The sequence below is a fragment of the Ictalurus furcatus genome, chromosome 12 (assembly GCF_023375685.1).
Source record: "Ictalurus furcatus strain D&B chromosome 12, Billie_1.0, whole genome shotgun sequence".
In the NCBI taxonomy this organism is placed as follows: Eukaryota; Metazoa; Chordata; class Actinopteri; order Siluriformes; family Ictaluridae; genus Ictalurus; species Ictalurus furcatus.
The window spans coordinates 28,004,074-28,019,874 of record NC_071266.1 but is presented as its reverse complement, the minus strand read 5'-3'; the positions used below and the strand labels follow the sequence as shown (position 1 = coordinate 28,019,874).

At 37.4% G+C, this 15,801-nt stretch overlaps 1 protein-coding gene and 1 long non-coding RNA gene across 3 annotated transcripts; one reads left to right on the top strand and one right to left on the bottom strand.

Moving 5' to 3' along the window:
* The first annotated feature begins 1,627 nt into the window (after window positions 1-1,627).
* LOC128615632 (uncharacterized) lies at window positions 1,628-8,697 on the top strand. The gene is made up of 5 exons (XR_008387233.1): window positions 1,628-1,820; window positions 4,764-4,853; window positions 7,301-7,401; window positions 8,361-8,473; window positions 8,574-8,697. It is a non-coding gene; the product is annotated as an uncharacterized LOC128615632 (long non-coding RNA).
* On the bottom strand, window positions 3,834-14,806 carry LOC128615574 (ectonucleotide pyrophosphatase/phosphodiesterase family member 7). Of its 2 annotated transcripts, none has more exons than XM_053637774.1 (7): window positions 14,457-14,806; window positions 12,296-12,423; window positions 10,753-10,898; window positions 9,535-10,167; window positions 9,075-9,309; window positions 8,335-8,455; window positions 3,834-3,908 (listed from the first exon to the last, which is right to left on the bottom strand). In XM_053637774.1, exons 1-7 carry the CDS (start codon window positions 14,573-14,575, stop codon window positions 3,893-3,895), a joined length of 1,398 nt encoding a protein of 465 aa, XP_053493749.1. In that variant the 5' UTR covers window positions 14,576-14,806; the 3' UTR covers window positions 3,834-3,892. The 2 variants fall into 2 exon arrangements, with proteins under 2 accessions (XP_053493749.1, XP_053493748.1); XM_053637773.1 differs by lacking the exon at window positions 3,834-3,908 and adding an exon at window positions 7,901-8,050.
* Window positions 14,807-15,801: the final 995 nt, after the last annotated feature.

Sequence of the window (15,801 nt, the reverse complement as noted above, 5' to 3'; positions counted from 1 at the left end):
CTGGTGTTTTGCTATATAGATTGCTACCTGCTTTTTAAAAAATACAGTCCATCCATCCATCAATTTTCTATATTGCTTATACTTCAGGGTCGCGGGGAAACCTGGAGCCTACCCCATGGAGCATGGGGCACAAGGTGGGTTACACCCTGGACAGGGTGCCAATCCATCGCAGGGCACAATCACACACATTCACACACCCATTCATATACTACAGACACTTTGGGCATGCCAATCAGCCTACCATGCATGTCTATGGACTGGGGGGGAGACTGGAGTACCTGGAGGAAATCCCCGTAGCACGGGGAGAACATGCACACACCATCAAACATCGAACCCCCAACCCTGGAGGTGTGAGGTGAACATGCTAACATGCTAACGACTATCATTTGGGTGTGATGTCATAGTACACTCCATATCTATGGTAGTGTCGCAATACTAAAGTTTCAAAATATCTCCAATTTCACTGTATTTTTAGTGTACGGTAGTGCTGTAAGTAATGTATGTGAGGCGGTTAATACTATTTTCGCTAAAATGACGCATACCACTGCTTTTGCAGAATACACACAGGTTAGTGACACTTCGTTTAACGTAAATTCTTTACCTTAATTTTTAAAGACTTCCTGTTTGCTGGTAAGCGAGCTAACATACGCTAACCACTGTGTGTAAATTCTAAAATTACCCACAGTGAGCTAAAGTTATGCTAACTGCTGTTTGTAAATACTAAAGTTAGCCGGTTTGATAGTGACCGAGCTAACATTCCCAATTTTGTGATCTTTTTTGGAAATCTTTTCTAAATTCAGCTATTTATTCCCGATGATGTGTTCATGCTTCGTACTCTGAGGACACTTTCCATTTGCATGATTTCATTGCTCTAGGGAACAATAGATGAAATATGTGGCACAGTGAATTAGTTGCTTGCCAACTGCATGGTTGTTCTTGCATTTTTCCAACAGCCAGTTATTCATTCTCATTAATAAAGTCTTCCGAGGAAAATTTGGTTTGTCTGTTTTCATCTATATCTATGTATATCTGTAAATTTGCTTAATTTTGTAGGTTTGAATTAACACAATATTGCGTGGTATTGGACTGTATATGCATGTTCACGTATAATTTAAATAATACAGCTCTACCTGGGCCCTATAAGTTAATATGTTGTTCTTTCAGCTGCCCCGTTACAGTTTGACACAGTGGATCATAGGTCCACATATTTGATTGGCATAGTTTTTTTTTTAATGCCAGATACCCTTCCTGCCTTCCTGACGCAACCCTCCCATTTTATCCGGGCTTGGGACCGGCATTGAGTGCAGTCCCTAGTGTCTGGGGTTCCCCTGCCAGAAATCAAAATTAGGCTGCTATGGCCTGGTGAGTTAATATAACGTTTGTTATTTTATATATTTCACTAGAACTTCTGAGTGACAGAAGATTTAAAATATAATTAATAATACATCAAATCATACCTCAAGAAATAACTTTAGAGTTTTTTTTTCAGTGTTAAAACCAGCATCAGACTTAGATATTCATTTAATAATAAAGATAAACATGTAAAGTGACAGATTTGCTCCTCTAGAACTCAAGTAAAAATGTTGTATGGTAGCATTACTTGTTCTCTGCTTGTTATATCATTTTGCTTGTATTTCCTCATTTGTAAGTAACTTTGAATAAAAGCGTTTGCTAAATAAATACATGTAAATGTATATGTAAATGAGAGAGAGTTGCCCCTCCCCCACAGGGAAAACAACTGAACATTTTTTTTCCTGCTGGAGTTCATTCTCTCTCTCACAGCGCCATCTGTGGAGTGGAGGAGCAGCAGCTCACAGCAAGTAATGTTTTTTCTCATAATCTTCACAGTTACAAATCTGTTGTGTAGTTTAATTAAATTAAATCGTTAAACAGAGCTTCAGCTACAAAGATTAAAGGTAAAAGACAGCTAACTAGTGGTTAGCCCTAAGATACTCATTTCCCGGAAAAATTTTGCATTGTAGCTAGCATACTACTGAAGAGTTTAGTTTAGCACAGCTTGAATTTTAGCTAACATGAGCTGAGTGAAAATTTGTTGGCTTTAAATCACATTTTATCTGAAGTTGTAAATAGCTGATTTTTGTATGCTTTTTAAAAGTTCTCAGTGAACATATTAACACTAGCTTGCTGCTAGCTGAAGTTCAGTCGGTTAGTTACACAAGATGGCGGATAGTTACACAAGATGGCGCTGTCTGTCTTACCTCAGCGGCTACGAGCGCGCGCGTTACTGCTGCCGGTTCAGCGCCGCTTTCTGAGAGAAGTGTTTTATGTGACTTGTTAAGAAGTTGTTTGTCATCAGAATGAGCGTTTTGGCCGTTTAACAGAGAAGGTTTTCTTACCAAAGACATTAAATCAGCTCTTCACTTTATTGCTGCGTGCCTCAGTGTGTTAATTCTGAGAGGTATAATTCAGAAAAACTGTTTTTCATGTGTTTCCAGTCGATGTTAAGCGAGCTTGCTGGCTAAGACCTGAAGACACAGTTAAATAAAATACAAATAGTTTTAGCATTATTACGTATGTAAACTTAGGATTTAAAAAAAATTCAGCACTTTGATGTTGACTAAAACCATATTTAACCATATATATAACTGCACACATTCGCTTTTTATTTGTGTGTTCTTGCTGGACTTCCCTTGTCTTGTGTAGCTGTACTCATACATTTAATCTGTGTATTGGTAACAGTATGCTTATTAACTGTTGGGAAAGCCTGATATGCTGTGCGCCACTTAAAAGAGAGTAAAGTTTGTGTTTTAATTTTATTTGCAAATTCCACATTTTGCTATAATAAAGGCAATGTAATTTGAGTCTCGTTAGTAATGATGCCATTGAAGCCAGCTAATCTATTCAGTTCAGTGTAGACTGTCGTGGGGAAAAAAACTTTCCCGCTTAAGTTAAATAACTTACGAGACAGGGTTTGTAGATGCCAAAAATAATCAAAATTTATTGAAACAACAATGTGAGACAGTCTGTAGAATGTCTAAAACATGCCAACACACTCACACCCTCTTCATACCTTTCTGCCCCAGCAGACTCATCTTAGGCTGGGTTTTACCTTTCTCATTAAAAACAGACCAATCAAAAAACAAGGTTTCACTCAGACAGAGTCTTTGTTTTTTGTTTCTCTCTGACCAAGACTCCCTTCATATATCTCAATGAGCTTCTGTCTGCTTTTATCTGCCGTCCTAGCTGATATCTGCCTCCCTTCCTGAGGCCCTAGCCTACAGTAACCCATTAATTGATATTGGGCCTCAAGGTAGTTTACTTAAAAAAGCGACTCTCAGCGACTGTCTAATGCCAATTAATTGCTGAGCAGGACGATACAGAAACACAATTTCTGTGTAGTAAGACAATTAATTTATCTCAATATACAGTTGGAATATAACCTGATTAAAAAGTGTTCTATGGTTTTAGATTATGCTTCTAAGTAATAAAAAGGTGGTTATCCTCAGACCATCTGACAAAGCTCTCCACTATGCCTCTGTACTCCTCCTGAAGATATGGAGGAGGAGTACAGAGGCTTAGTGGAGAGCTTTGTCAGATGGTCTGAGGATAACCACCTTCAGCTCAACATCGGCAAGACCAAAGAACTGATAGTGGACTTCCACCGAAACAGAAAGCCCCCAACACCTATTACCATCCAGGGGAAGAAAATAGAAAACACAGAAGCTCTCTACCAGAAGGGACAGAGAAGACTGTTCTTTCAAAGGAGGCTCAGGCCATTTGACATGAGCAGCAGCAAGCTACTGCAGATGTTCTATCAGTCTGTAGTAGCCGGTGCCCTGTTCTTTGCTGTGACATGCTGGAGAGGAGGAATTAAGGCTAGGGAGGGTGACAAACTCAACAAGTCGGTGAAGAAGTCCAGCTCTGTTGTTGGTCACAAACTGGACACTCTGGAGACAGTGGTGGAGAAGAGAATAAGAAACAAAATCAGGTAAATTTTGGGAAACCCTCTTTATCCACTGTCTGCTGAGCTGCGGCAGATGGAGAGCACCTTCAGCCACAAGCTCATCCCCCCCAGGTGCTAGACAGAATGCTTCAGATGTTCCTTTGTGCCGACAGCCATCAGGCTGTAAAACACCTAGCCACCCCCTCTCTTGACTTTACTTTACTTTTGACTTTTGACTACACTACAAATACACTGCTACACTGTTTTCATATGAGTACTGTACTTTTTACACTGCTCACATATCACATCACTGCTTCAAAGCTGTTGTTATATGTCCACACTGATTATACCATACAGCTGGAATATGTATATAATATTGCACATATGCGATATGTTAGTGTGTGTGTGTGTGTGTGTGTGTGTGTGTGTGTGTATATATATATATATATATATATATATATATATAGAGAGAGAGAGAGAGAGAGAGAGAGAGAGAGAGAGAGAGAGAGAGCTAGATAGATATAATGTATATAGAGTTTTGTGCTTATGTCTATACATATTTATACATCCTGTATATACTCTTTATATATCCCTGTATTGTTCTCATTACTATCTCTTTTAATTCTTCTTTCTTTTCTTTTTTTTTTTTTTTTTGACTGCTGCTGTGACACCCTAATTTCTCCATCTGGGGATTAATAAAGTATTATCTTATCATCTTATCTTAATAATCCTTAATGTTGGTTATACATATTACTTTATAGATTACACTTTATCAATATATATATTCTATAAGACAAGAGTACAAAGGATGTGGAAATAAGTTTCGCCCATATTTATGGATGTTCTCTTTTTCCAACAGAAACTTGGGCATCTGCGAGAATGAAGCAACTGAATGGAGAGGTCACCTCTGATCTCCAGATTGAACCACCCACGGAAGGAAGGAAGAATAGTAGGAAGTTTCATTACACCCCACTTAGGGGTACTAACACAGTGTATCCCAATGATCCGTTGTATTCATCATTAATAAACTATTAGTGATAAATTCCTTAATGTAAAAATTATGCCGTAATTAGAATTAAAATGTGAAAATTAAATCAATTTCAAAGGTCTTAAAAATTCAACCGAACCGACACTGTGAAGCAGATTTAGATTTTATTTTCGCTCCTTGATTTTTGAGACGGTAAAGCCGTGTCACCTTATTGCACTCAGAGTGTGTGTGAATGGCTCATTGGTGTTTTAGAGCGGCTCTGTTCACAGTAAACGCCACTCCACAACAAATTCATCTCTGTCTGTGCTGTGAGTTTGAGTCGCTTATAACCTGCATTTAGACACGCACCAGATTCACTTTGGTTTTATGTTGCCGTAATCTCAAATATTTCTGTGGGCAGAGGTTTACAGCATTTGACCTGATTGAGAAGTGAATTAAAAAATTCACTTATTTGTTGCCAAATAAATGGAGGTCTTCCTGCGGTTTTCCGCCAAAATAAAAGCCTCAAGGTCTAACACAAAAAAGTGAATTAAGTCAGAAATATATTACTATTGTTATATTACTATTTCTAACAGACCCCCCCCCCCCCCCAATTATTTTATATTATTATTATTAAGTATTATTCAGTGTAGTATAGGGATGTCACGATACCAAAAATCTAGTAGTCGGTACCAATACCACCAAAAGTACACAATACTCGATACCAAAGTCAATACCACGGTGTGGTTTAAAAATTTTATTAAAAACTCCTGGAGGACATTCTCCTCTTGCTGATACTTGCAAAAAGAGAGAGAGAGAGGGATATTTTAGTTATCAAACACTGTCTCACAATGACTAATAAAGTGGTCATTTTATTAACTTGTAAACGTGTAGAGGCTACAAGTGCAACACGATGCAACACTGCAGTGCGTTAGCATCGTTAACAAATAACTGGCTATCACTAACATTACATGGAGCATAACGTTAGCTGGTTTCATGACCACAATGCCAGCTGTCTCAAACAAACATAATATAGGGCCGTCTTCCAGGTGCTTCGCCAAATTCCAGGTGTTTCCTCGCTTTGTTTGAAATGAACGATATTGTATGTATGTATGTATAAATGAGATGTAGAGCTGCAACAACTAATCGATGATAATCGATTATGAAAATCTTTGTTAACGAATCTCATTATCGATTAGTCGGTCAGCGCGCAGCACGGGACACGTTTACTCATTACGTTATTTGTGTTCCGAAAACACGCTTCGGAGAGTAAATGCTAAAGTTGTGTCCCAAATGACGTACTATACACTTACATTATGCACTGTTTACCGTCTAGTGTATGAATTTTAGAAAGGTAATATTATCTCAAAAGAAACACTAGCGTTTTTTTACTACCTGGAAGTATAAGCCACGTCCTAGTCGACAGTGCATGATGTCATGCACGTAATGTGACGCCACTTGCTTTAGCAGACACCCAGAGTCAACGACAATGACTTTCTTCAGTTTACTGTTTATATACTTGAATTAGTACACTGAATTAAACTACAGTCCTAAATGAAAAATATATATTATGGTGTGTGTCTATGTGTATTAGGTTTTTTTCAGTCTTATATAATTGGACAAACAGTTGTGTAAAGTTTTAGTCTGAAGTTTATATTTGTAACACTGTTTGTGGATTTTATTTTAAATAAATAAAAAAAGGTACAGAAAGTTTGCCCACCATCTGATTAATCAAAACAAAAACAAAAAAAAAATGACCAACTAATCAATTATTAAAATAATCGTTAGTTGTAGCCCTAATGATATGCCACTTTAGCTAAAAGTTTTGTTTTATGATAAGCATTTTTTTCTATTTATTTTTATTTTTTAATTTTTTTTAAAGAAAAGCCTTTCTAGGGAGTCGAGATGGAAATTAGCTTATGCTGTACTCTCTGTGCAATACATACAGTATCTCACAAAAGTGAGTACACCCCTCACATTTGTGTAAATATTTGATTATATCTTTTCATGTGACAACACTGAAGAAATGACACTTTGCTACAATGTAAAGTAGTGAGTGTACAGCTTGTGTAACAGTGTAAATTTTCTGTCCCCTCAAAATAACTCAACACACAGCCATTAATGCCTAAACCACTGGGACTGGCAGATTTCAACTGGAACTTTTTGGAACTTGTTTCAGATAAACAAATAAATAAATAAACCACATTGACTGGTAATATATATATATATATATCTCGAGCGATAACAAAGCACAATTTGCATCCATTTGTTTTCTATTTATGTAGACATCACTCGTCAATAAGCATAAATAATTTCTGTAAATGTATCAATTCGCTCAGTTCTTAACTTGGATGAGCATTTTTTTCGTTAGTTTTTGTTTTAACATTTTATTTTATTTGTGTGATTCATATGGAGAATTGTATCTTCAGGATCCAGGATCTGAGTGGGAAAGAGACAAGAAGGTTTCAGAGGCACCACCACTTCCTGTTCCAGAGAGTTTGAGTCCAAGTTTTATAAACTTGTTGGAAAAGTTAAGAATCTGTTTTCATTGTCTTCGTGAAAGAATAATTATGTAGGTTTAGGTTACAGTAGCCCCAAAACTCTTAGCTAGGGTACATAGTGTTTCTGGTAATGACTCGGCAAAAATGTCTTTTCTGCTCATTATTCTTCTGTTTACGTAATGTATTTTTTTTTGTTCCTTTTATTGAGCAAATTATGATTTACCTTATTTAGTACTTATCTTTTTGAACAAAAGAGTGAAATGTTTTAATTGAACATTATGGAAATAATTCAGAAATATAAAATTATATTGACATGAATATTCATATAAAATGTGTACAAACATATCCATATTGAACATGTGTATGAACATTTTAAAACCTTTACATCTTGGCAGGTAAGCAAACTTTAACAATTATAAAATTTTAAACATAATTGTTATAGTACTTAGAATAACAAACACAAAAAATTGACCATAATATGTTTATGCTTAATAAATGTAGCGTAGTTATTTTTTGCTGTATGGCAGAGGAGACAATTTATTTGTTTTTTGGTTGTGGTTTATTGAAATTTCCTAATTTTCTGCCCAGTGGATTGGGCAAGAAGGTACAAATGCAACACCAGGCTAAAATGATGTTTGTTTTCTGTCATCACCTTCAGGTTTTTCACAACTACCAGCTCTAAAAAATGAGGGGGGAGGGGGGGGGACAACAAATAATATATTAAGTGGCAAATATTGTATATGCTGTATTACAGGTTTGAATAAATGAATTAATGAAACCTAATGAATTAATAATGGATAATTAAATGCTAACAATTTAAATTTATTTTATTCAAATTATTTATTTTTCATTTATTAAATCATTGATGTATTTAATTATTAACATTGCATGAATTAATACTACAAATTGCATTTTTTTAAAAACTTATTCTTAATATCTGAGTCTATTTTTTATCCCCATACCTCTGTTTTTTCCTCCTGCGCTTAAGGACGCTGCGGGTCACCATGACAACAAACAAGATCAGCAGCAAACCAGCCACAGCCCCGAGGCCAATGAACACTCCGGGCAGGACAGAGTTTTTTTCTGCAGCACAAGCACAGAGTATGAGTAAAAAAGTGGTATAAAAGAGTGGTGAGATTTTACATTTAAGTGCCAGTTAAATTATGATTTGTAATTGGATGGTTGTGACTTTAAATTCCAGGAACACCAGTGAGCCAATGATGGACACTTGAGATTTTTGGAATGAATAGAAGACTTTGCATAAAAAGGTGAAAGTGTAAAGAGACCGACATGTCAATAAAAGAAGTGTGAACTAAATAAGAAAACTTAGAATTTCATTTTAAATTAAATCTAGGACATCATTGAAGATAATATTTAAATTTTAAGTATTAGTAGACAAGTTATTAAGGGTGGATTTTTTCCTTTAGCATCCAAAAAAAGTGCAAGAATATACTGTATGTCGAACTATAGGCTTCAAAGGCAACTACTAGACTAGCTCCTTTTGTTATATTTGATTAGTTAAAACAACTGTGGATTTTAATGTCAACTGGACAGGGCTTTTAAAAACGGATTGCTGTAGACATTAGATCCCTTTTCTATCAGACCTTTGCTACTTGTTCCCACTAGGACTGGGCAATATCTAAAAAATGATTATCGCTATAACGCTTTTAAGTGAAATCATGATAATTGATAATTCGCTAACCCTGAGGTTGCTCAGAGGAGAGCAGCATGGCACGCGTGGCGTTCAGGTGTCCGTCGTTGGGTTCAGGTGTGATGCCCAGCAGGTGGCACATCAGTGAGTATATGTGCACTGTCTCAAACGGCTCTACTATAAGATTCTTCCGGAAGGCAGGTCCCACTGCGCGGAAGAAAGGCTTCATGTCCAAATCGTCATTGTCAAAGCCATGCTCTCCTTTGTTGAACTGCACTGGGAGGTACTAGCAAGTAAAGTTTCACAAGATCATCTTTTTTGACACATTTGTCATGGCACATACAACAAAATGTAACTGTCTCAGTGATTTGCAGCTGCACTCCTGTTAAAGCTGCTGTTACAGGAAATAAATCAACTCCAACTGTCCAATCAGAATATAGAATTCAACAACACTAGAATTTCACAGGTATACAATTCATTTTTTAACTGGTTAAATAGTCAAGTTACTCACCCCATTAATGACATATCCCAAGTCGGCCCATAGGATAATGGGCAATATGCGGTCATTTTGAGCAAAGTGCAGTCTGGAGGGCATTTCCTCTTTTTTGTAGACATGGAGGTGTGGATGAGCACCCTTCAGGGCATTGTACACTTTTTCCAGCCTTCCTGCTTTAGGGAGGAGCAAACCAGATGGCCCGTAGTCCACCAGATGGAAGTCTAGATCTTGGAATGAGAATCCTGGGATCTTGAAGAGTACAATCTCGTTCACCTCACCACCACGTAACACCGTAGTCATGCCATGGTCAGCAGTGATGATGATATTGAGACACTGGGTGAGGCCGTTGTGCTCGACTGCAGATCTGAGGTATCCCACCGTTCGGTCCACCTGTCTCACCATCTTCCTGCGTTGCTCTGAATCTGGACCATATTTGTGGCCTATGCCGTCTGGCTCTCCGAAATACAAGGCCACAAAGTCCAGGTCTTTTTCTCTAAACCAGACATCCATGATCTTGTCAATGTTCTGGCGCCATACCGTCTCATTGCTGTAGTCATAGAAGCGAGGCTCCACTTCAGACACCACTGCTTTCTCACCATCGTAGGTTGAAGCTGTGCCAGGGAAGTGAAGTGAGCCAGCTCGGAGACCCTGAGTTAAAGAAAAAGGAAAAGAAAAGAAAACATCAGTTCAGATGTCAAATGTTATTGCAGCACTAAATGTGAATGTTGTGTAAACATAATCATCCAGGACATTGAGTAGTCTAGTAGTATTAAGCGACTGAATCTGTTTAATAATCTTGCTGCATGGTGGTGCAGTGGTTTGCATCCTCACAAATTCAGGGTCATTGATTCAATCCTGGACTCCATGTTCTCCTGTACTATAACATGAGACTGGGATACACACGAGTTTCCACTTATCTAATAATTTCTTTTATTTGTCCACCTCGGGCATTAGATGTCCAGGCACTGTGGCGTTTATCTCAGGCTTGCACCAATTATAATGGGTCTAAACCTAAAGTCTAATCATGTTGGTTATCACAAGATGATCTATTGTATGCCATGTTACCATTCTCCAAACAGCTAAGATATATAATGTTTTATCTCTGCAATATAATGGATACCAATTAAAAAATTTCAGTCCACAGTTTGTATGATTGATTGATTTAGAAAGTTGACATACATGTTGAAACTTTAAAATACTGTACAAGAAGATTCACATTTAGGGTTTCAGTACCTGTCTTTGAGCAGTGATCCAGATGGGCAGGCTGCCGTTATCCCACCACTCGTTCACAAATTGCGTTTGATAGTACGGCTTCTTCTCAGACGAGCTGGTGTTGAACCACATGTTGTGTATCACACCGTGATTCTCAATATATTTACCTGCAGAATAAATGACAATGCCAGTCTTGGGTAAGATTAGAGTAGAGATTACACCCCATCATAATGTTACGATAAAATAGTTAACAATGCGGTGGTGTGAGGAAGCAGAGTTACTGTTACCAGCCTGAAGATGATTATTTTCTTATGACAGCACATCCCCAACCGTTTTGTTTCTTTTATAACACGTAAAATTGCCAATGATTTTACAATTTTACGGGCGGCTGTGGGTCAGGTGGTAGAGCGGGTTGTTCACTAATCGTAGGGTTGACAGTTTGATTCCGAGCCCACATGAGTCAACATACTGAAGTGTCCTTAGGCAAGACACTGAACCCCAAGTTGCTCCTGATGGCAAGCTAGCACCTTGCATGGCAGCTCTGCTACCATTGATGGGGGGTCAATGGGTGAATGAGAACCAGTGTAAAGCACTTTGTAGAACCGCTAAGGTTAAAAATGCGCTATAGAAGTGCAGACCATTTCCAATTGGTTTTTAATTAAAGACTTGTACAGTCTGTCGTACAAGTCTCTATGAATGAGCTGTTACTATAGAAACAAGAACGTATTAGAAGGAATGTATTAATATAAACCTGCGATTTGCAGCTGCACTACTGTCAGAGCTGCTGAAATTGTTCAGAAGGTGTTGATTAATCAGAATCCAAAATTCAACAAGCCAGAAGTTAACATTTTTAATGGATTTGGAATTATTAAAATTCTTTACAAAAATTAAAAAGGGTGTATACGCTTTGTGGCATTATAATGGGTATTTTCGAGGTACGTACAACATCTGGTGCTATGTGCAACTCTCCAGCCTGAAAGATGTGGTGGATTATTCTCAGCAATACAATTCTACTCAATTTTATTTATATGGTTCTGTTAATAATAGATATTGTCACAGCCTTACAGAAAGCGTTACAGAGATCCAGGTGTACATTTAGATCCCTGTTGAACGAGCTGAAGGCAACAGTGGTGAGGAAAAACTCTCCCAGATGGCATGAGAAAGAAACCTTGACTTAAAAGGGAACCTTTTTGGTGACACTTTGAAATATTATACAAGTGTAGAAGAACGAAGATAAAGAGTACTGTCTGTTCACAGGATGTGCAGTATGAGCAGATTGTGAATAAGAATCATAGAGCGAGCAGCAGGACCATCTTTATGATTACAGCAACAGCTTTTGGGCACAGATATAAAGTTTGTTAGGTGTTGCCTGATAAAATGGCCACAGAGTGTATAGTGCATTGGATAACTGTCGTGATAAAGGATATGTCTTGATAAGATAAATAAAAACCTTTTACTGATAAGACAGGTTGCATGTGTACAGTTTAGAAAATGGGGTCACGTGAAGGACACACAGCGATAAGTGAATTTTAATGTGGTTATTGAATGATGCATGTATCGTTACCGGTAAGTATTGTGAAGTGAGTAGGACTGGTCATGGTAAAAAAGGCTGGTGTCACGAAAGTTGCTTTCACCCCATCTAGAGCCATTTGGTCCAGGTGAGGCGTGTCTACGTCTTTGTCGTAATCCCACCTGAAACAGCAGCAATTATTAACACGGTAGTAATAATAACAATGTATTTATTTACTTACTTACTTACGTACTTATTTACTTATTTAACTACGATCTAAAGCAGAGGTGTCAAACTCCAGTTCCAAAGTTTTTAGCTTTCAACCTCATTTAACACACTTGATTCCACTCATCAGCCAATTCCCAAGAATTTCATGGGCTGAATTTGGTGTGTTAGAAGCGGGTAAATCTCTGTAAATCTTTGACACCCCTGATCTAATGTAATGTGCACTATTTGTGTATAGTGGATAAATTGCAGGCACAGAAAGTGGATATGTTGCAGGTTTATTATGAAAAAATGCCATTCATAATTACCTAAATTATGTAACTATAATTATGTAAGTCCAGATCGATAATTCTCTCTCTATGGGATGATGCAGAAAATAAATGCAAAGTAAAAGATTGTGTGTTCGGTTTATAGGAGAAGGAATTGAAACATTTTTTCACATCCTGATTATTTTGCGGTACTGAGCTTTAATTTTAAAACATTTTCATCTGTAAAGCAAAGTATAAAGTAAATAGTATCATGTTGGCTTCATCTGAAAGTGACTAACACCTTAATTTATAAATCTAATTGCATGGACTCCACCCCCCTTGCAATTTCATGTTGAAATGCCCCTAATTGCTTATTCCTTAAAGCAAACATGTAACACCAGACAAGAACATGCAATTAACCAGGGAACTTCTTAGTAAATCATTATGGTATTTGGTGCCTTTATAAAGTGCTGTTAAGAGAGGCAATTGAATTACATTAAGGCACTTAACAGTACGATTTAATGGAGATAAAATAAATGGTAAATGGTGCACTTATATAGCGCTTTTATCCAAAGCGCTTTACACTGTGTCTCATTCACCCATTCACACACACACCAATGGTAGCAGGAGCTGCCATGCAGGGCGCTAACTTGCCATTGGGAGCAACTTGGGGTTCAATGTCTTGCCCAAGGACACTTCAGCATGTAGAGTCATGTGGGCCGGGAATCAAACCTCCAACCCTACGATTAGTGGACAACCCACTCTACCACCTGAGCCACAACCGCCCTAGATACTAGAGATACTAGAGAGAGATACTAGAGATCCTGATTCTCTCTGCTCTCCGGACCTGCCTGATCCGTTTCGGATGTCCTGCCTCTGGATGGAGCTCTTATCTACTCCAATTCCAGATTGTTGGGACTACGGCTGCTTCTAAGGCCAAACAGACTTCATATAAATCCATAATGAACTTTTTCACACTATCCATTGTTACCCAGATGAGGACAGGTTCCTGAGTCTGGTTCCTCTCAAGGTTTCTTCCTCTTAACATCTTAGGGAGTTTCTCCTCACCCTTATATGTTTCTGTAAAGCTGCTTTGAGACAATGTCTATTGTAAAATAGATACAAATAAAATTGAATTGAATTGAACAGTAAGGGTTAATTGGACACTAAATGTGCATGTAGAACTGCTGTCAATTGGTGGCACCGTTTGTAGCTTTATTATAAGATCTTTCACATGAGAATGTGTATATAGTACACCTTTAAAATAACGTATGGTACATAATTTGAATTTTAACGCTAATGCACCTTCTCAGGTAAAAGATACATACTTAACGGTACCACCCTTGTGATAAGTAATGGTATAGTATTGTACCATTTAATTGTGAGACTGTCAGTAAATCAGTGCATCTATTGTGAATGTTATGCAAATGTTAAATTTGCATGTGTCATAAGACACATTGATGGTAATGGACACCCAGTTTCTGGTTTTTATTTCAAATTCACACTATACGTATTTTTAAAATTCTAGCGCATTTATTATTATTACTCTTGGGTCAAAATGTGTGGGACATGATCTGTTATTATAAATATGATTTTTACTGCATGTCTGCTACTTGTTTAAATTCATACTTTTTTGCTAACAGTAAGTAAATATATTAATTAATACATTTAAACTAGTTATGTAAAAATGACTTTTTTTCATATTGATAAAACACTGAATTTCCAACAAATGTGTGTCTCACCTGAACCCGTCAAAGGAGACCAGCAGCACCTTGCTGCAATCTAAGAACTTGTTTCTGATGAGAGGCATGGCCTGCAAAGAGCATGCAAATACACACAGACACACCCAGAAATTCCACATGCCTGTATCCGTTCTGTTGTCTCTTACACACAGATCTGCTCTGCGTCCCGCTTAGGGATAATCTCGACTTTTGTTGTTAGATTTATCCTCATGAAATCCTGAGCACCTTCTCTCATTCTCTCCCTTTGTCAGGTCTGGTCTCCCTTTCTCACTGCTGTTTCCTTTTTACATTCAGATTAATGGGCAAAGTTTGCTCTTATCTTAACTGATTATATCTACTTGATTGCACAGCTGTTGACTCAGCAAGTTTGTACAACACAGGTCAGTATTACAGAAATGAAGTGGTTCTGATTAACTATCTATCATCTCATTTAATTTCACTTCTGTGAATGATTTACAATGACAAACACTATTCTGTTTAAAAGTGTTAGCAGTAAAAGGACTATGTAAGGAATTAAACACTATTTTAGGGTAGGTGTTCATTGTTTTCCTATAACAGCATGTTCCCGAGTGTTTAATCAACACTTTCTACCCAATCAGAATCCAGGATTCGGAAGGGTTGTGGGATAAACCAATATAGCCAATAATAAAGCTGTTATCTGTGATCTTCATGAACAGTTCTGCACAATTGTTACAAAAAGTCACCCACCCTGTCTCAGTTATTTGGCTGTTTTGCAGTGTGGCCTCATTAATTCCGAACACTTTTCTATTAATCTGAAGATGAGGCTTATTTTTCTATCGCTCTTCACTTTGGCTTTGAAGAAAGTTCAACGGAAATGTCTAAGATAAAAGAAACTTTATCACTTATCTAACTCGTATAGTGCTGTTTCTCTGGTTTGTGTTTCTGCTGCACTGAGTGGCATGAAATCAATAATAAATATTTATCTGTTTTGATTGTGACTTAATCAGTAACTGATTTATCTTCAACTGATTGTGCTCCAGTATTGGGGGTGGAGGGATTATCATTATGGATTTTTCAGGACAATAAAAGTCTTATGATCTTATCTCTCTCTCTCTCTCTCTCTCTCTCTCTCTCTCTCTCTCTCTCTCTATATATATATATATATATATATATATATATATACACAGTATCTCACAAAAGTGAGTACACCCCTCACATTTTGGTGAACATTTGATTATATCTTTTCATGTGACAACACTGAAGAAATGACACTTTGCTACACTGTAAAGTAGTGAGTGTACAGCTTGTGTAACAGTGTAAATTTGCTGTCACCTCAAAATAACTCAACACACAGCCATTAATGTCTAAACCGCTGGCAACAAAA